Raw genomic sequence first — 16,138 nt, forward strand, 5'->3', positions numbered from 1 at the left:
GGCCTTGGGGCAGAGCTGTGTTTACCAACAAGGCCGCTGGGGGCAGTTCTCAGGGAATGGTATGTTCTGTGGGTTGAGGAGACAGCCCATTGCTATAATCCCACTAACATGTGAAGAACACATAGCAGGGAGAGGAAGAGGAATGATCTCGGTGTTTGGATTAGGCAATGTGGGAGGGCTGAGCATGTGTGAGAGGTAGAGAGGCATATGGGGATGGGGAAGGGGTCTTGGCTCCTGTGGACATTGTTATTTATATTTTTGTAAAGGCAGCTGGTCAGGAAAGATGCTGGGTATTGTGATCTGATGATGTCGGAAAGGATAAATACTATTTAGATGCAGATGACAGCAGGAAAAAAATCCCATGGACAGAGGAGCCTGGTTGGCTACAGTCTATGGGGTCGCAAAGACAGCATAACTGAGCATGCATGCATGCTGCTGCTGCTGCTGCTAAGTCACTTCAGTCGTGTCCGACTCTGTACGACCCCATAGACGGTAGCCCACCAGGCTCCCCGGTTCCTGGGATTCTCCAGGGAAGAACACTGGAGTGGGTTGCCATTTCCTTCTCCAATGCATGAAAGTGAAAAGTGAAAGTGAAGTCGCTCAGTTGTGTCCGATTCTGTGCGACCCCAGTGACTGCAGCCCACCAGGCTCCTCCATCCATGGGATTTTCCAGGCAAAAGTACTGGAGTGGGGTGCCATTGCCTTCTCCATACATGCATGAAGGAGGGAAAATAACAGAATTCATTGGAACTCACATATTATAACTAGTTTCCTCTTGTTTTCTGAACCCAACATTTTTTTTTTTTCCCCCTTCTCAGGTTGGAGGAAATTTGCATTGCATCATAGCATTCCAGAGACTTAGCTGGCAAAGATTTGGCCTTTGGAACTTTCCCTTTGGAACCATTAGACAGGAATCACAGCCTCCAACACATGCCCAGGGAATTGCCAAATCTGAGAGTGAGGACAATATCTCCAAGAAGCAGCAGGGGCGCCTGGGCCGGTCTTTCAGTACTGGTTTCCATCAGGACTCGACGTGGAAAAAGATGTCTAGTATCCACGAGAGAAGGAACAGTGGCTACCATGGTTACAGTGATTACGAGGGGAATGACTGACCATGCTGGGTCCCTACGATGGCACACAGCTGGTCAATGCAGGACTGCGTTAAGGCAGTACGAGATTTTAAGTCTATGTTAAATAGGAACAGATCTTGTGGGGCAAAACATAACCTTGTAGTTCCTCCAGTAAGTAAGCTTGCATATGAATAGGATGGGTGATTTCAGACATATAAACAGATAAGCACAGATTTTTTTTTTTTTTGTCCTTTTAAAATTAAGAGTATATAAACATTCTGGACAGTTTTGCAAAGTCCGATAAAATTACATATAAACAAATCAGACACAGTTTCATTCAATAGCATCATGATTTGAAATACTTAAGCATGAAGGGATTTCTCATGACTTGACCCCCAGATATTTGTTGCAGTTTTATTCCTAAGCCCAAAATTTAAGGTACTCTCTCTCTGCCCTTTAAAAAAAATTGGGGCTGTTGACTTCTAGTTTTTCTCTTGTGGTTGAAGCTCATTTCAAATAATTTAGTGAGTCTAGAAATTCCTTTTTACTTGTAGCGGTAACCTGCCTGCCTCGTATTTTTCCTGATTAACTTTCTCAGGATTCTCAATAAAGAGGCAAAAGAGAAAAGACTCCAGGCACTGATCTTTTCTGCTGGTGCAGATGGATGACTTCCTGCATCAACTTAGGTGTTCTGGACTTTCTTGGTATGTTGTTGTTACATATTGACAAGAACTTTAGGTCTTGAAAGACTTCTCTAAGTCTACAATAAACCTTGGTTTAGGAATAGAGTAAATGAACAAGTGGGTTTCCCTGATGGCCCAGTGGTAAAGAACCCGCCTGCCAACGCAAGAGTCATGGGTTTGATCCCTGAGTCCGGAAGATCCCCTGGAGATGGAAATGGCAACCCACTCCAGTATTCTTGCCTGGGAAATCCCATGGACAGAGGAGCCTGGTGGGCTACAGTCCATGGGGTCGAAAAGAGTCGGACATGACTTAGCAACTAAAACAACAAAATAACAAGTGGCATCTGAAGTTTCTACACCTAAAGTAACCTTTGAGATGAGATCTGATATTTGACTGGTCCCCCCATATGGAGTCATGTGTTGATAAACAAAAGCATTAAAGATGTGTTAGGATTGCCCATCACTCAGAGGGCAACTATCCATATTCCGGGCTCTGAGCTCTTTCCTTTTGTAAAACCATATAGACTATTAGCTATTTGAAGTGAGTGTGTAATCGTTCAGAACGTGTGGATTTCATGTATTTGAGCTTCTGTCCAGTTTTTCTTCTTCTACCAACCTGTGACTCATGAACAACTAGGATCTCTTGTTCTTTCATTCCAGGGGCTGTTCCAGGACTCCAGTCAGTAACTTGAGTATTACAAGGTGCTGAATATGTTGGTAACCATATTGCAATACACCTCAAGGAAAGGGTTCAGATTTTTATTTTGCAAATATTTTCATTTCCTTCTCTTTTGAATTTTATATCCATGTATCCACTCAGATACTCCTAGCCTACAGATGGGGATATTATGAAGTGGGCATTTTTCTGAAGAGAATATTTTGCTTGAAAGGCCAAGGACTGAAAGAGATTTGTAGGTTGTTGATTTTGTTACTTCATACTGGAACTTTTAAGAAGTTTTCATCAATAAAGTTTTGTTTTCTACTTTTAATCATGTGAATGTTTGGAACTTTTAAGGATGGAGTGGCCTTATAATTTGAAGTATAAGACAGAGGTATATGACAGAATTTGTCAATTCTGCCTGAGTAGCGTAAGAAATATCTGACTTATAATTAGTGAGACTGTAGGCACATGTCTGTAATTTTAGATTTTTGTAAGACTTTATAACAGGAAATAGAAAACGTAATTCTTTCGCTTGAACCAAATGAAACTAATTTCTAGACATAAAATCTTGTTGATTTCATATAGCTCAGCCAAATATTTCAGAGAAGAGGTTGGTAAAGAATGGAGACGAATGCAACATAAAACAGAGAACACGGTGACATTGAGGAAAAGAGGATGAGTTTATACATATTGCTTATTGGCCATAATCAACTTTCATAAAACATTTAATATACGTGATCGCCTAATAACTTGGTTTACAAGTTTGGCAGTTATGAGGAGCACACTGAGGTTTATAGGGACTGCTTTTCCAGAATCTGTAAGCAAGGGACTGCACATTGCTCTTTGAAGCTTAGTAACATTCCTGTCGTAATTTCTTGGTCAGTTTTTCTTAGGGGTCTCCATAGAAGTAATGAAAGTTCATGTTACTGGCTCGCTACTAACTGGCTGTTATCTTGGGCAAGTTAAGATCGTTTTTCTTGTGCATAATTCCTCACTGGATAAAATGGGGGTAATAGTACTTATCTTACAAACTGTTATGAAGAATAAGTAAGTTAATAGGTATAAAGTGTTTTGCACAGTGCTTTCTAGATAGGAATTGCTATTTAAGTGCTTGTTATTATTATTATTTGCCTATATAATGTGTATTCTCCTGTCAGAATCTTGATAGAGAGCCCTTTGCTGCTGCTGTTGCCAAGTCACTTCAGTCGTGTCTGACTCTTTGTGACCCTATGGACTGTAGCCCACCAGGCTCCTCTGTCCATGGGATTCTCCAGGCAAGAATTCTGGAGTGGGTTGCTGTGCCCGCCTCCAGGGGATCTTCCCGACCCAGGAATTGAACCCATGTCTCTTATGTCTTCTGCACTGGCAGCAGGTTCTTCACCACTAGTGCTGCCTGCGAAGCCCTTTAAACAGCATCCAAAGGAACCAATTCCTTATTAGTCAAATGAACACTCCTCAGTTGATGTTCCTGCAAAAATACATTTTGTATCCAAGAAATGTTGCTCTGGTTTTACAAGCACTTACAGTCCTGAAATGCTCACATTAACTACTTGTTTTTACCTAGCTCTCAGGTAGCTTCATTTAGATCAAATCCTGAAAGTGTTCTTTTTCCTGCTACAATGCCCCATCATTAGGGCAAGCTGGTGCAGCAGCTATAATACCCCCCAACTTGCCTTCCCCGGACACCAGAGGGTTTCAGGCGAGGTGCTCTGCAATTCAGTCATATTCTGTATTTCAATTTTGCTCGTGGTGTTCTCCCCCTCAGTCATTCACTCAACAAACTAATGGGGATGTCATTACCTACTAGGTGTCTCATGTTAAGTCACTGATCTCAGAGAAACTGCAAAAAAGAAGTGCCATCTCCATTTTATTCAGATTCTCAACATTGAACAAATGTGTCCAGGATCCTAGATGTGTCTGCTGGGGCTACCAAAATGAAACGTCAGACTGGTAGCTTATACAGCATTTATTTTCTCGTAGCTCCAGAGGCTAGAAGTCAAGATCCAAAACTTGGTTTCCTGAACCTTCTTGGTTTGCAGCTCCCTGTGTCCTCACTTGCTTTTTCCTCTGTGCAAAGAGCCTTAGTGTCTGGGTGTCCAAATTTCCTTTTCTAAGGACACCAGTCAGACTGATTAACTTACCCTAATGGCCTCATTTTAACTTTAAAAAGGCCCAGTTTCCAGTTGGTCACATTCTGAGATGCTGGGGGTTAGCGCTTCAACATTTGAACTTTGGAGGACACGATTCAGCCCATACCTCAGGATTATTACATGGCTCTGATGGGATTCGAACTTGTGAGAAAATTCAATAGGGTGCAAGATGCCCTGCAGATTTAGATTTGAGGCTGGGAAAGTGGTCATTTAGACAATATTTATAGAATACCTGCTAAATATAAACAGTGGGGTATACAACTGGTGGCTCAGAGGATAAAGCATCTGCCTGCAATGCAGGAGATCCGGCTTCCATCCCTGGGTTGGGACGATCCCCTGGAGAAGGAAATGGCAACCCACTCCAGTATTCTTGCCAGGAGAATCCCACGGACAGAGGAGCCTGGTGGGCTACAGTCCACGGGTTCGCAAAGAGCTGGACACGACTGAGCAACTTCACACACATACATACAACAGTCAACAAAACAGTTGTTGGTTCCAGTAACTTTACAATCTACTTTGTTGGGTGGAGGAAGACACAAATAGGTAATCATATTAATTCCGGCAAAATACATTTAGGAACAAAAGTTCCGCGTATAATTTTACATCTGGAGGAAATGCAAGTAAGTACTTTACCAGGATTAGCCCTGAGAGAAAATTAGTTGCAACTAGGTCGTGGGGGTAAAGAATCTATGTGATACAGGAAATGCAGATTAGATCCTTGGGTCAGGAAGATTCTAAGTTAGGAAATAGCAACCCAAAGCATCCGCCTGCAATGCGGGAGACCGGGGTTCAGTCCCTGAGTCAGCAAGATCCCCTGGAGAAGGAAGTGGCAACCCACTCCAGTATTCTTGCCTGGAAAATCCCATGGACGGAGGAGCCTGGGAGGCTACAGTCCATGGGGTCACAAAGAGTCAGACACGACTGAGCGACTGCACTTTCCTTTCACTTTTCCAATATTGTTGCCTGGGAAATCCCACGGACAGAGGAGCCTGGTGGGCTACAGTCCATGGGGTTACAGGGTCTGAGGTGACTAAGCAACTGAGTACACAGGTTCAGGAAACTTGGCTACTGGGAACCATCTGTTTGTGCAAAAAAATAGTTTCGCTAAAAACTTATTTTCCAATCATTTCTTTTCACTGATTTAAATCTAATTTCAATAGTCCAAATCTGAACAAATTTGTACAAAAAGGCTACCATTCATTGACCACTAGTGGTTAAGTACTTCACAAACATTACCTATGATCCTTGCTTGAAACAGTTTGTAAGACTGCTTCCATGCCTGCCTATTACAGATGAAGAAAGATGTTTTGAACAAACCTGATCTGGGCAATGCTAAACACCATAAGTGGTTCGGTAGGCGTTTGAATCTTAGCCTGAGGGTCCAATCTACCACCTTTCCAGGAGCTACTCTGGCAATGAGTTTCTTGTTATTTCTGACCTACAAGCCTCTTAAATGCTGAAGAAAAATGTACTTCAAGGGCTAAGATTTTAAACCATATTACTATCTGGTTACTACAGATTTTCAGATAACTACCTACTTATTAATGAAAAAACATCAACCAAATCTTCCACCTACTTCTGTTTTGACTATGCTAAGGCCTTTCACTGTGTGGATCACAACAAACTGTGGAAAGTTCTTAAAGAGATGGGAATACCAGACCACCTGACCTGCCTCCTGAGAAATATGTATGTAGGTGAAGAAGCAACAGTTATACTTGGACATGGAACAACAGGCTGGTTCCAAATTGGGAAAGGAGTACGTCAAGGCTGTATATTGTCACCCTGCTTATTTAATTTTTATGCAGAATACATCATGAGAAATGCCAGACTGGATGAAGCACAAGCTGGAATCAAGATTTCCAGAAGTATCAGTAACCTCAGATATGCAGATGACACGTCTGGCAGAAAGTGTAGAACTAAAGAGCCTCTTGATGAAAGTGAAAGAGGAGAGTGAAAAAGTTGGCTTAAAGCTCAACATTCAGAAAATGAAGATCATGGCATCTGGTCCCATCACTTCATGGGAAATAGTTGGGGAAACAATGGAAAGTGTCAGACTTTATTTTTTTGGGCTCCAAAATCACTGTAGCTGGTGACTGCAGCCATGAAATTAAAAGAAGATTGCTCCTTAGAAGAAAAATTATGACCAACCTAGACAGCATATTAAAAAGCAGAGACATTACTTTGCCTACAAAGGTCCATCTAGTCAAGGATACGGTTTTTCCAGTAGTCAGGTATGGATGTGAGAGTTGGACTATTAGGAAAGCTGAGCGCAGAATTGATGCTTTTGAATTATGGTGTTGGAGAAGACTCTTGAGAGTCCCTTGGACTGCAAGGAGATCCAACCAGTCCATCCTAAAGGAAATTAGTCCTGAATATTCATTCATTAGAAGGACTGATGCTGAAACACCAATACTTTGGCCACCTGACGCGAAGAACTGACTCACTAGAAAAGACCCTGATGCTGGGAAAGATTGAAGGCAGAAGGGGACAACAGAGGATGAGATGTTTGGATGGCATCACGAACTCAATGGACATGAGTGTGAGTAAACTCCGGGAGTTGGTGATGGACAGGGAAGCCTGGCGTGCTGCTGTCTATGGGCTCCCAAAGAGTCAGACACGACTAAGCGACTGAAACGAATTCAAAGCTTCCACCTTTCAGTTATTGCCTCCCGCGATAAACAGTACTTAGCATCAAGAATTTTCACAACTGGCGGCAGACTGGGAAGAAACCGACGCTAGAAAAGGACGCACAAACCCGTAACTTCTGAGAAAAAACGCTTTGCGTACGGTTTCAACGTTTAACAGAAATAAGACCGCGCCATAGAGAACGTAAGGCTGCCAACACGCCGTAAACACAGAAGCTAAACCACCCCCTCACTTCCGGAATGCATCGGCGCAGCGGATATACGTCATCGCGGGGAGCCAGGACTTCCGCCCTGCGCGACGCATTAAACGGCATCCGGGAAGCTCCATTTCCCGTGCATTTACGCCTGAGCTTGAGGAGACTGGAGTTTTCGGAGGAAGTTTTTCTGGCAATTAAATCTTGCCTGCGCCGGCCCCTCACCTTGGTCGTCCGTTAAGAGTGCTAACGTTTGGGCCAGAGCGCTGGAGGAGACGAGGACTTGCCCCTCAGCGTCGCCAGTTTTCTCCGGTCCTGTTTTTCTTCCGCAAGGCCGTGTCAGTTTTTGGAAACTGCCCGTTTCGCCGGAGTCGGTTTTTCCTGGACAGCTGCGGGCTCTTAATTTTCCGTCTTTCTGAGTAGAAGCTGAGAGGGCTCTTCCTGGGCTCCGGGCGGCGGTGCAGCCGGGCGGGGAAGACTTGGAGTGAGAAGCCGCCCGCGACGCCGAGGACACAGCTCCCTCATGGGAGTCCAGGGGCTCTGGAAGCTGTTGGAGTGCTCCGGGCGGCAGATCAGCCCGGAGACGCTGGAGGGGAAGATCCTTGCCGTGGGTATCCTTTACACTGGGGATGCTCGGTGGACGCCAGGGTTGTTTTTTTTTTTTATTTTTTTAATCGAAAGATAACTGCTTTACAGAATTGTGTTTTCTGTCAGACATCAACGTGAGACGCCAGGGCTTTTTGCTCTCAGTTTTGCTGGGGCGCAGAGCGGCGTTGGAGGAGCAGCCCAGGGGAGTCTCAGGCCGGGGAGGAGTAGCTATAGGATCTTCCTCAGGACGCTTCCTTTCTAAGTGTCTCATTTTCTTCCGCTTTGCAGTCACAGCTCCCTGGATTGGAGTCTTAGGCCCAACGCTCTGCGCCTCTCTCCAGTTCTTTCATCTGGGAAGTGGAGGTGATAACAGTCTCTACACACAGAGTTGGTGGGAGGAATAAAGGGAATATTTAAATGAAAGGAGTTTAGAATTAGTGTCTGGCACTGTTAATATTGCAAATCCTGAAGGTGTTATTCTGGCTGGGAGGTCAGCCTAGAGAAAATGAAGTCGACTTCCTACCAGTAGTTTTGCCAGCCGTCCTGAGTCTTGCCCGTTTATATTTGTGAGAGGAAGAAAAACGTTGTGGTCATGTGTTTTACGTTTTCTTTTTTTAAAGTAGCTTTTACTTTTTTTTTTTTTTTTGGTTACTGTTTTTGGAATAGGAAATTCGTATGGTACAACACCGCAAAGATTTCAAAAGGTGTACCGTGCGTTATTTTCCTCGTTTGTGTGCGTGTTTGGCTGGTTTTGTCTTTAGAATTAGATGTTGTTTCCTAATTACAGAAACAAGTGAAAGCTGTTTCTGAAGTTTTAGTGTTTTTATTCGTTAGGCATTCTTCATCATCTTTCTGTTTTTATCTTTCTTTTCTTTTTCTGAGTGTCTGTTCTGTTCCAGAAGCTGGTGGTACCTTCCACCAGTTCCCTAAGTTGGGCGTATGAGCCTAGGAGCTCCATGCTTTGTGGAGAAGACAGTCCTGCAGTAATTGCTGTGGTAAATGCGCTGTCAGGGGTTGGGGATTCAGCAGGAGGAGCCATTCATTGACTTTGGTTGGAGACAATTCATATGTAATGGAACAGTGATAATTTTTTTTTGGTAAGGCAAGATGATGATAATGATTACACGTTTTTTGCAATGTGGTTAATTTAAAACACATCCGTAATGAATGGTGGGTTAAAAGTTTTGTGCCTGATACCTTGTGGCAGAGGTTTGTGTTGTTTTTTTTTTTTTTGAAGCACATGTGCTGTGGCCGCCCTCTAGTGGTTCCTTAAACCATTGCTTCCTGAAGGTTTTCTCCATGGAACTGTTAATATCTATCCATAGGAATGAAAGCAGTATCCAGTGTCAGGAACCCTTAAAACGTCAGCAAAAGTTTGAATCAGTTTACATTCCAGCCCATGTGAGAAATTAATAATTTGTAAAATGTATTCAGGTTTTTTGGTTTTATTTGTTAATGAAGAAATTACCCTTGGCATACTAGGTTCATAATTTATTCTTGAATCCCTGAAATAAATTGTTTGGTCTTTTTACCATTTCCAGCTGAGTGTCTTGTTTATTTATACAGTATAAATGTTTGTGTCAAATAATAAAGAATTAATAATTAAACTTTTGTCTTTTATGGACCTTACTTAAAAGTAAAATACACTTAACTCTATTATTAACAAAATATTACACTCTGTGTAGGCCCCACCTGCAATGTGGGGGCCTGGGTTTGATTCCTGCGTTGGGAAGATCCTCTGGAGGAGGGCATGGCAACACATTCCAGTATCCTTGCCTGGAAAATCCCTGTGGACAGAGGAGCCTGGTGGTCTTCAGTCCATGGGGCGGCACAGAGTCAGACATGCCTGAGCGACTAAGCACAGCATGTTTAATAGCCTGTGTTTCAGAAGGTTCATATCTAGTTCCAAAGGATAGCAGAGTTGAGAGCTCCCGATCTGAAATTAGATTTCCCATTCCCTGGTGGCTCAGATCGCAAAGAATCTGCCTGCAGTCCTAGAGACTCAGGTTCAGTTCCTTTGTTGGGAAGATCCCCTGAAGAAGGGAATGGCTACCCACTCCAGTATTCTTGCCTGGAGAAATCTATGGACAGAGGAGCCAGTCCATGAGGTAGCAAAGGGTCCAACACGACTGGGTGACTTAACGCTTCATAAAATTGAATGAGTTAGGTAGAAACTTTTTCCATCTAATACAGTGGTGTAGCAACTGGAACAAGCCAATTAGAAATCGACCCAGTGTGATACAGAACTAAGCCAACACCTAATCGTACTTCCAGGATGGACCCTTTAGCTGACATCTTGTCCTTACCACTGCATTCTGCTTTCACTCAGCCTATTGTAACTAGTTTAAAGCAGGTTTCCTTGTATTGATATTTCATTCATCACTTGGCCACTGGGGTGAGCCTTCAGTGACATCCTTCCAGTGACCACAGATACATCACGTCCTCTCCCTGCTCCCCTTGCACCTGCCACGTTGTCCTTGAACAGAACACATTTCTGGTCGAGGGCATTTGTGTTAGCTGTACCTCCAGCCTCACTGTCTTCTCTCATTTGCTCAGATCTCTGTTGCTTCTTTGGACGGGCCTTCCCCATCTAATGTAGTCCCTGTTGGCTCAGATAGTAAAGAATCTGTTTGCAATGCAGGAGACCTGGATTTGATCCCTGGGTTGCAAAGATCCCCCCTGGGGCGTGAGCACCCTGGTGCAAAGACAGGGAGCTCTTTTTTTTTTTTTAATTTTAATTTTTTTAATGGATCTCAGTTTTTGCTTGTGTCAAGTATGCAGTGACTGTGAAGTAGCAGGTGGACATGTCAACTCAGTCATCCATTCTGGGGTTAGGAGAGCTCTGGGTCAGAGGTGCATGCCTGGAGTAGGGGCCTGTGGGGGTTGCAGTTGCAGGGGGGGCAGAGGTAGCCTGGATGGACACTGCAGACAGGAGGAAAGGAGAGGGCCTGAGAACCCCCATCATGGAAGTGAGCATTCTGATGGTGGGCCAGGGGAGTGGGCAGAGGGATCCAGGGAATGCAGCAGAAGCCTGTGTCCCTCTCTTACGAACAAATAGAAAACAGTTGGTTAAAAAGCACTCTTTAGTGAAATTTAAAAATAGGTGACTCCAAGAAGAAAGCAATCAGTTATAATCACAGCAGAAGATAACTACTCTTAACATTGACCAAAAAGTTTGTTCCAGTTTTTCTGTAACATCCTATGGAAAACCCTGAACAATCTTTTGTGTCAAGTCAGTATTTTGAGGTCTGAGCTTCGAGTATATTTAACATACTGCATATGTTACAAAATAGATTTATACTTTCCATACTTCTGTAACCTGTTTTATTTCTTCCTTTAATAATATTTTCTGGCTGCTTTATGTGCTTAGCTTCCATTTTTAAGGGTTGCTTGGATTGCAGCAAATCATGATATCATAATCTAATTTTAATAAAAGACCAGTTGGAAAACTTCCATTCTTCATATTTTCATTATTATAAACAAAACCACCTTATAAGTCACTCTGATTATAAGTCTGTGATAATTTCTTGAGGATAAGTGTGTGGCAGTGGAATTCTTACATAAAAGAGTGTAGATTTTAAAGTGTTTTGCTATGAATTGCTAAATCGTTCTCCAGAAGAGTTGATTAATTTACTAACATTTCATATAGATCACTGATTTCTTTTAAAGAAGTTCCTTTCAATTAGACTTTTTAAAGGAGACATGTGCCTGTGTAAGCTTTTACAATTCAGGATGTCAACAGTGATGACAGGAGCCCAGCTAAAGTGAGCTCACTTTAGGGAGATTCCAGTAGGGCTGAACCTTTTTCAGTTTCAAGGGAATTGGGATGAGTGCTCAGTTTGCATGTTTCGATAATACCAGACATTGGGAATTTGTAACGGGAGGGAAGGATTTGCAGAGTGTTTTCCATGAGCAATTCTTCTAGATATTAGCATCTGGTTAAACCAGGCTCTTAAAGGAGTCCGCGATCGCCACGGGAACTCGATAGAAAACGCCCATCTTCTCACTTTGTTCCACCGACTCTGCAAACTCTTATTTTTCCGAATTCGTCCTATTTTTGTGTTTGATGGGGATGCGCCACTGTTGAAGAAACAGACATTGGTAAGAGTTGTATATATATAGTTTTTTTTCTTTCTGCATTCTTAGAATTTTAGGTCATATTTTAATTGACCTAAAATTAAAATTTTCTTCTTAGAATTTTGGAAACCAAGACTTACTTTGACATATATCCAATTTAATTCAACTTTTAAAAATTTATCATGAACAGATAATTTCAAAGAGATTTCCCTCTGAAAACATTGTATAACATGGGTGCAATAATATTTAACTTTTAATAAAACTATTAAAGTTAACAGTAGGTAAAGAGTTTTCCCTTTGGATTGTCTTCTTGTGTTCTACAGTTAAACTTACACAGTATTGTATAGCAACTATATCAAAAAGAAAAAGAATGTTTTGATAGTCTTGCCTTATATTCAACTGTAAGCACAGAGACTATTTCATTTTTTCCTGTTTGGGAATTTCTTACAAGGTATATCTGTACATTTTAGGATTTTTTATGACATCATTTTGGATATGGAAGGGCAGAGTTACATATAAGTAATGTGTTTTTATAAAAACTAATCTAATACCAGAAATTGGTTTTGACCTAATAGTAGCATTTTAAAGACTAGTTAATTGATGTAGTAATCCCTTTAGGGAAGCATTTACTTAATTATATATTATTAAGTTTAGGCTTCTTGGGAACATTAAAGGACATTTAAAAGAAACAATGGTTTCCCAAATATATTGTATAATAATTCATTAAGTAATACTTAGTTGGAAACTCTGGCTGTCCTTTACACAACAAAAACCTGAAGCTATTCACTCGTACACTAATTAGGAGAAAATACTAAGACAGCTATAATCTGAAAACTCAGAAGACAAACCAAATTCTATGGGAAAAAAGCCACAGAATTGTTTTTAACATCCTAATACCTCCAAATAAAATCCTATATTCTTTCTTTTCACAGGCTAAGAGAAGGCATAAAAAGGACTTGGCTGCCAGTGACTCCAAAACAACTACAGAGAAGCTTTTGAAAACATTTTTGAAAAGACAGGTTATCAAAACTGCCTTAAAAAGCAAAAGGCAAGCAGAGAATTACACTCATTTCAAAGATGAACATTTCTTAGGTTTGCCCTGAATTCTGTGATTCCCTTTCTCTAATGAGAGGAATCAGTGGAATGTCCATTTGACCGCGTGAATTGAAGTTGTGAAAGTTCTCTGATTTTTGAGAATCAGCTTTGACAGTGAGAAGGAAAAGCTGCTAGGTTGCATCGCTTGTACATGTTACCCTCCTAACAGTCTTCCTCATGCCAAGACCAGGTTCCCTCTTCCTGGAGGCAGGCAGGCCAGCGAGGGCAGAGCCCATCCCCCTAGGTTTCCCCTTCTCGGCCGGGTTTGTGTGTTCAATGGGGAGCATTACTGACTCAAAATGCTGTCTCCTGTCATCTCTGGTGAAGTCTCTGTGTACTTTTCAGGGAGGAAACCCTTCCCAGTCTTACTCAAGTTCAGAGAGATGACATCTATGCTTTGCCACCTTTACAAGAGAGAGAGAAAAACAGGTAAATGTTTTAACTATTTAAAAATGTTATTGCTGCATTCAGACAGATTTAAACCTTTATGTTTTACTTAAATGATCAGGTGTGCTGGATTAATGCATCTGCAATACACATTCTTGACACTTTTATTGGTTTTTTAAGGCTACGTCTTCTATCGACTCCCTTTGTGTTTTAGTGGTTTGTGGTGGTTTCCTTTCTCCATCCTCAGGAGCCTGTGTTAGCACTGTTCATTTAGAGTTTGTGGAGACGTGGATTCTAGTTTTTCTGACTCTTTGTTGATACCTACCATCTCAGCCTGCTTCTCAGCCCGGCGTTTTCTCTCTCCCCATCACTGAAGTCCGCACACACGATGTCCTCCGTGTTAAATCCAGTGGCTGCTTTGCAGTTCTCAGGCTGACGTGGTGCCCACATGGTCCTGCTCTACGGGGACCTCTCTGGTTGCTCTTCCTCCGGCTGGCTGATAATCCTCAGCGGCTTCTCTGGTTGAAGTGCAGGTGGAGGGCCAGTTTGTCCCCCCCACACCCCCCGACCACCCCCATTCCTTTCCCAGGGCTCCCGTGAGGTCACACAGCTCTTGAATCCCTGCTGCTGCCATCACCGTATCTCGAGGTTACTGGCCTGGCTTCTGCACTTCTGTCTCCATCTCTGATCTTATCCTTTTGGAGGAACTCCTGTCAGGCCCAGTTTCTGATTTGTAGTGTAGAACCTGTTAAAACTCAAATCTGATACTGTCGTGTCCTTGCTTAAAACACTTCCTAGTTCTTTTTTCTCCAAGCAGTGTAATTGCGAGAGAATTCAGACAGCTTCTGCAGTGAGGTGACCCTTAATTGCCCCTTTGGCAACCTGCTCTGCGCTGGTGATGGAAGATGTTAGATCTTCTTAAGATCGCTCCCTTACAGGTGTCCCTACCAGATGGTGAGACCAAAGATGGCGCAGTTCTCGCCATCTTATTCACCACTGTAGCTTCTGTAACTAGCAGTGCCTTGCACTCAAGAAATATTTTTGTAAGTCGTCATTAAATCATAGGTATTATAAATGTGTGTTTGACTTTCAGTTCAGAAGAGGAGGATGAAAAAGAATGGCAAGAAAGGATGAGTCAGAAACAGGCATTACAGGTATTTAAATAATTTTTTGAATGTACAATTTATTCTATTATTGGTATTTGAAATGAATAACATGAAAATGAATGATTTTAATGAGTAGTATGGACTTATGCATGTTCTTGATAAGAAAGACAGATACTACCTTATTTGTTGTGTGTATATATATATGTATGCATGCATATTAAAATATACACATGCTCATAAACATATATGGAATTATGCATATCTAGGTATCCAAAATAAGCCATCTTTCTTTTTTAACCAACCAGTAAATAAATATAATAGTTAATGCTTATATAAAAATATTGGAAAGCATATCACCCATGAATAACTTCTGGTAGCATTTTGCTGTATGTTAATGCCCCTCCCACCCTGTATAGTTGCATATCTGTGCGTGTGTGTGTTTGGAAATGTGTATATGTTTCAAGGGTACATGGGTACATATACATTAATGAAGATGTATGTTGGTGCACAGGCTGTAGTTGTCTATTGCTGTGTAACTTAGTGCTGTGACAACAGTCTTTTATTATCATCTTCTTTGCTGATCTGGGGGTTGATGAGCGCAAGGGGCAATTCCCTTGAGTGTCTCCTGTGTGAGTGCAGTCAGGCTGGAGCTGGGACTGGAGTCCCTCCAGGCCTCCTCTCCTGCGTGCCCCGCTGTTGATGCTGGCAGTTCGTCAGAACCCCTGCCTGTGTGTCCTTGCCAGGGTCCAGCCCCGGTGGATCCAGGGAATTCGAAGCGGGGATGGAGTCGGTGAGGAAAAAACTTATTTATTTATTAATATAAGATTAGATTAGAAAGAAATAGTGTAGTAAGAAAATTAAGTGGAGAAAGAAGACTGAATAACTTGGCTTACGGGGAAGGCCAATAAAGTTCCAGACAAGGAGCTTGCACTATCTACGCTGGGCCACCGGCGCCCACTTGAATACCTAAGGGTGCCCCTTCTTAGGCTCTCTTTCGCGCGGGTCTTAAAAGCCAGGGCAAGTAAGTAGACTTAGTGAGCCACCCAGCTCCAGATGGGAATTCAGCCTGAAATTAGAGTAAAGAGGAGAGGGAGGGAGAGGGAGAAAGAGAGAGAGAGAGAGACATGAGGGGAGCCAGATTCCCAAGAAACTAGGCCGAGAGACTAGTCTGAGAAACTGGTCCATCCTTTATTGTTCAGAAGGCTTTTTATACTTCTGATAAAACATGGAGATCAATGGGTAATACAAAGTTATGCAGCGTTAGCAGTCCAGACTCTTATCAAAACCAGGCTTTTCTCTCTGCATACCTAATTGTATACACAAGTCTTAGGTAATTTACATCATCTTCCGGCCAAAAGGGCCAATTAACATTTTACAGCCTTTTTTCTGATAAGGGTTTGTCAACCAGAAGACTTATTTGTGTCGATCTTCCCAAAGTCTGGTGCCATTCTCAGAAAGCACTAAATAAAGTTACATTCTTAC

The 16,138-nt window shown here is 42.3% G+C and overlaps 2 protein-coding genes across 15 annotated transcripts in view; both read left to right on the plus strand.

Annotated features, from left to right (window-relative positions):
• BIVM (basic, immunoglobulin-like variable motif containing) overlaps positions 1–2,742 on the plus strand; it is a 35,579-nt gene extending 32,837 nt beyond the window's left edge. For 9 of the 10 annotated variants that reach the window (XM_042255044.1, XM_060394215.1, XM_004012230.5 and 6 more), the window contains one exon: positions 819–2,742. In XM_042255044.1, coding sequence (XP_042110978.1) covers positions 819–1,112 — 294 coding nt within the window. In that variant the 3' untranslated portion in view covers positions 1,113–2,742. The remainder of the gene's footprint in view (positions 1–818) is intronic. The other variant, XM_060394217.1, reaches the window with a different exon arrangement.
• Positions 2,743–7,542: 4,800 nt separating this feature from the next.
• ERCC5 (ERCC excision repair 5, endonuclease) overlaps positions 7,543–16,138 on the plus strand; it is a 30,302-nt gene continuing 21,706 nt past the window's right edge. For 2 of the 5 annotated variants that reach the window (XM_004012350.5, XM_060394213.1), the window contains exons 1-5: positions 7,543–8,014; positions 11,917–12,092; positions 13,001–13,116; positions 13,509–13,592; positions 14,644–14,704. In XM_004012350.5, the coding sequence (XP_004012399.3) occupies positions 7,927–8,014; positions 11,917–12,092; positions 13,001–13,116; positions 13,509–13,592; positions 14,644–14,704 (525 nt within the window). In that variant the 5' untranslated portion in view covers positions 7,543–7,926. Of the gene's footprint in view, positions 9,758–11,916; positions 12,093–13,000; positions 13,117–13,508; positions 13,593–14,643; positions 14,705–14,797; positions 15,447–16,138 lie in introns of those variants that run through there. The other 3 variants (XM_060394210.1, XM_060394212.1, XM_060394211.1) reach the window with 3 other exon arrangements.

Source organism: Ovis aries, chromosome 10, assembly GCF_016772045.2.
Source record: "Ovis aries strain OAR_USU_Benz2616 breed Rambouillet chromosome 10, ARS-UI_Ramb_v3.0, whole genome shotgun sequence".
Classification (NCBI taxonomy): domain Eukaryota; kingdom Metazoa; phylum Chordata; class Mammalia; order Artiodactyla; family Bovidae; genus Ovis; species Ovis aries.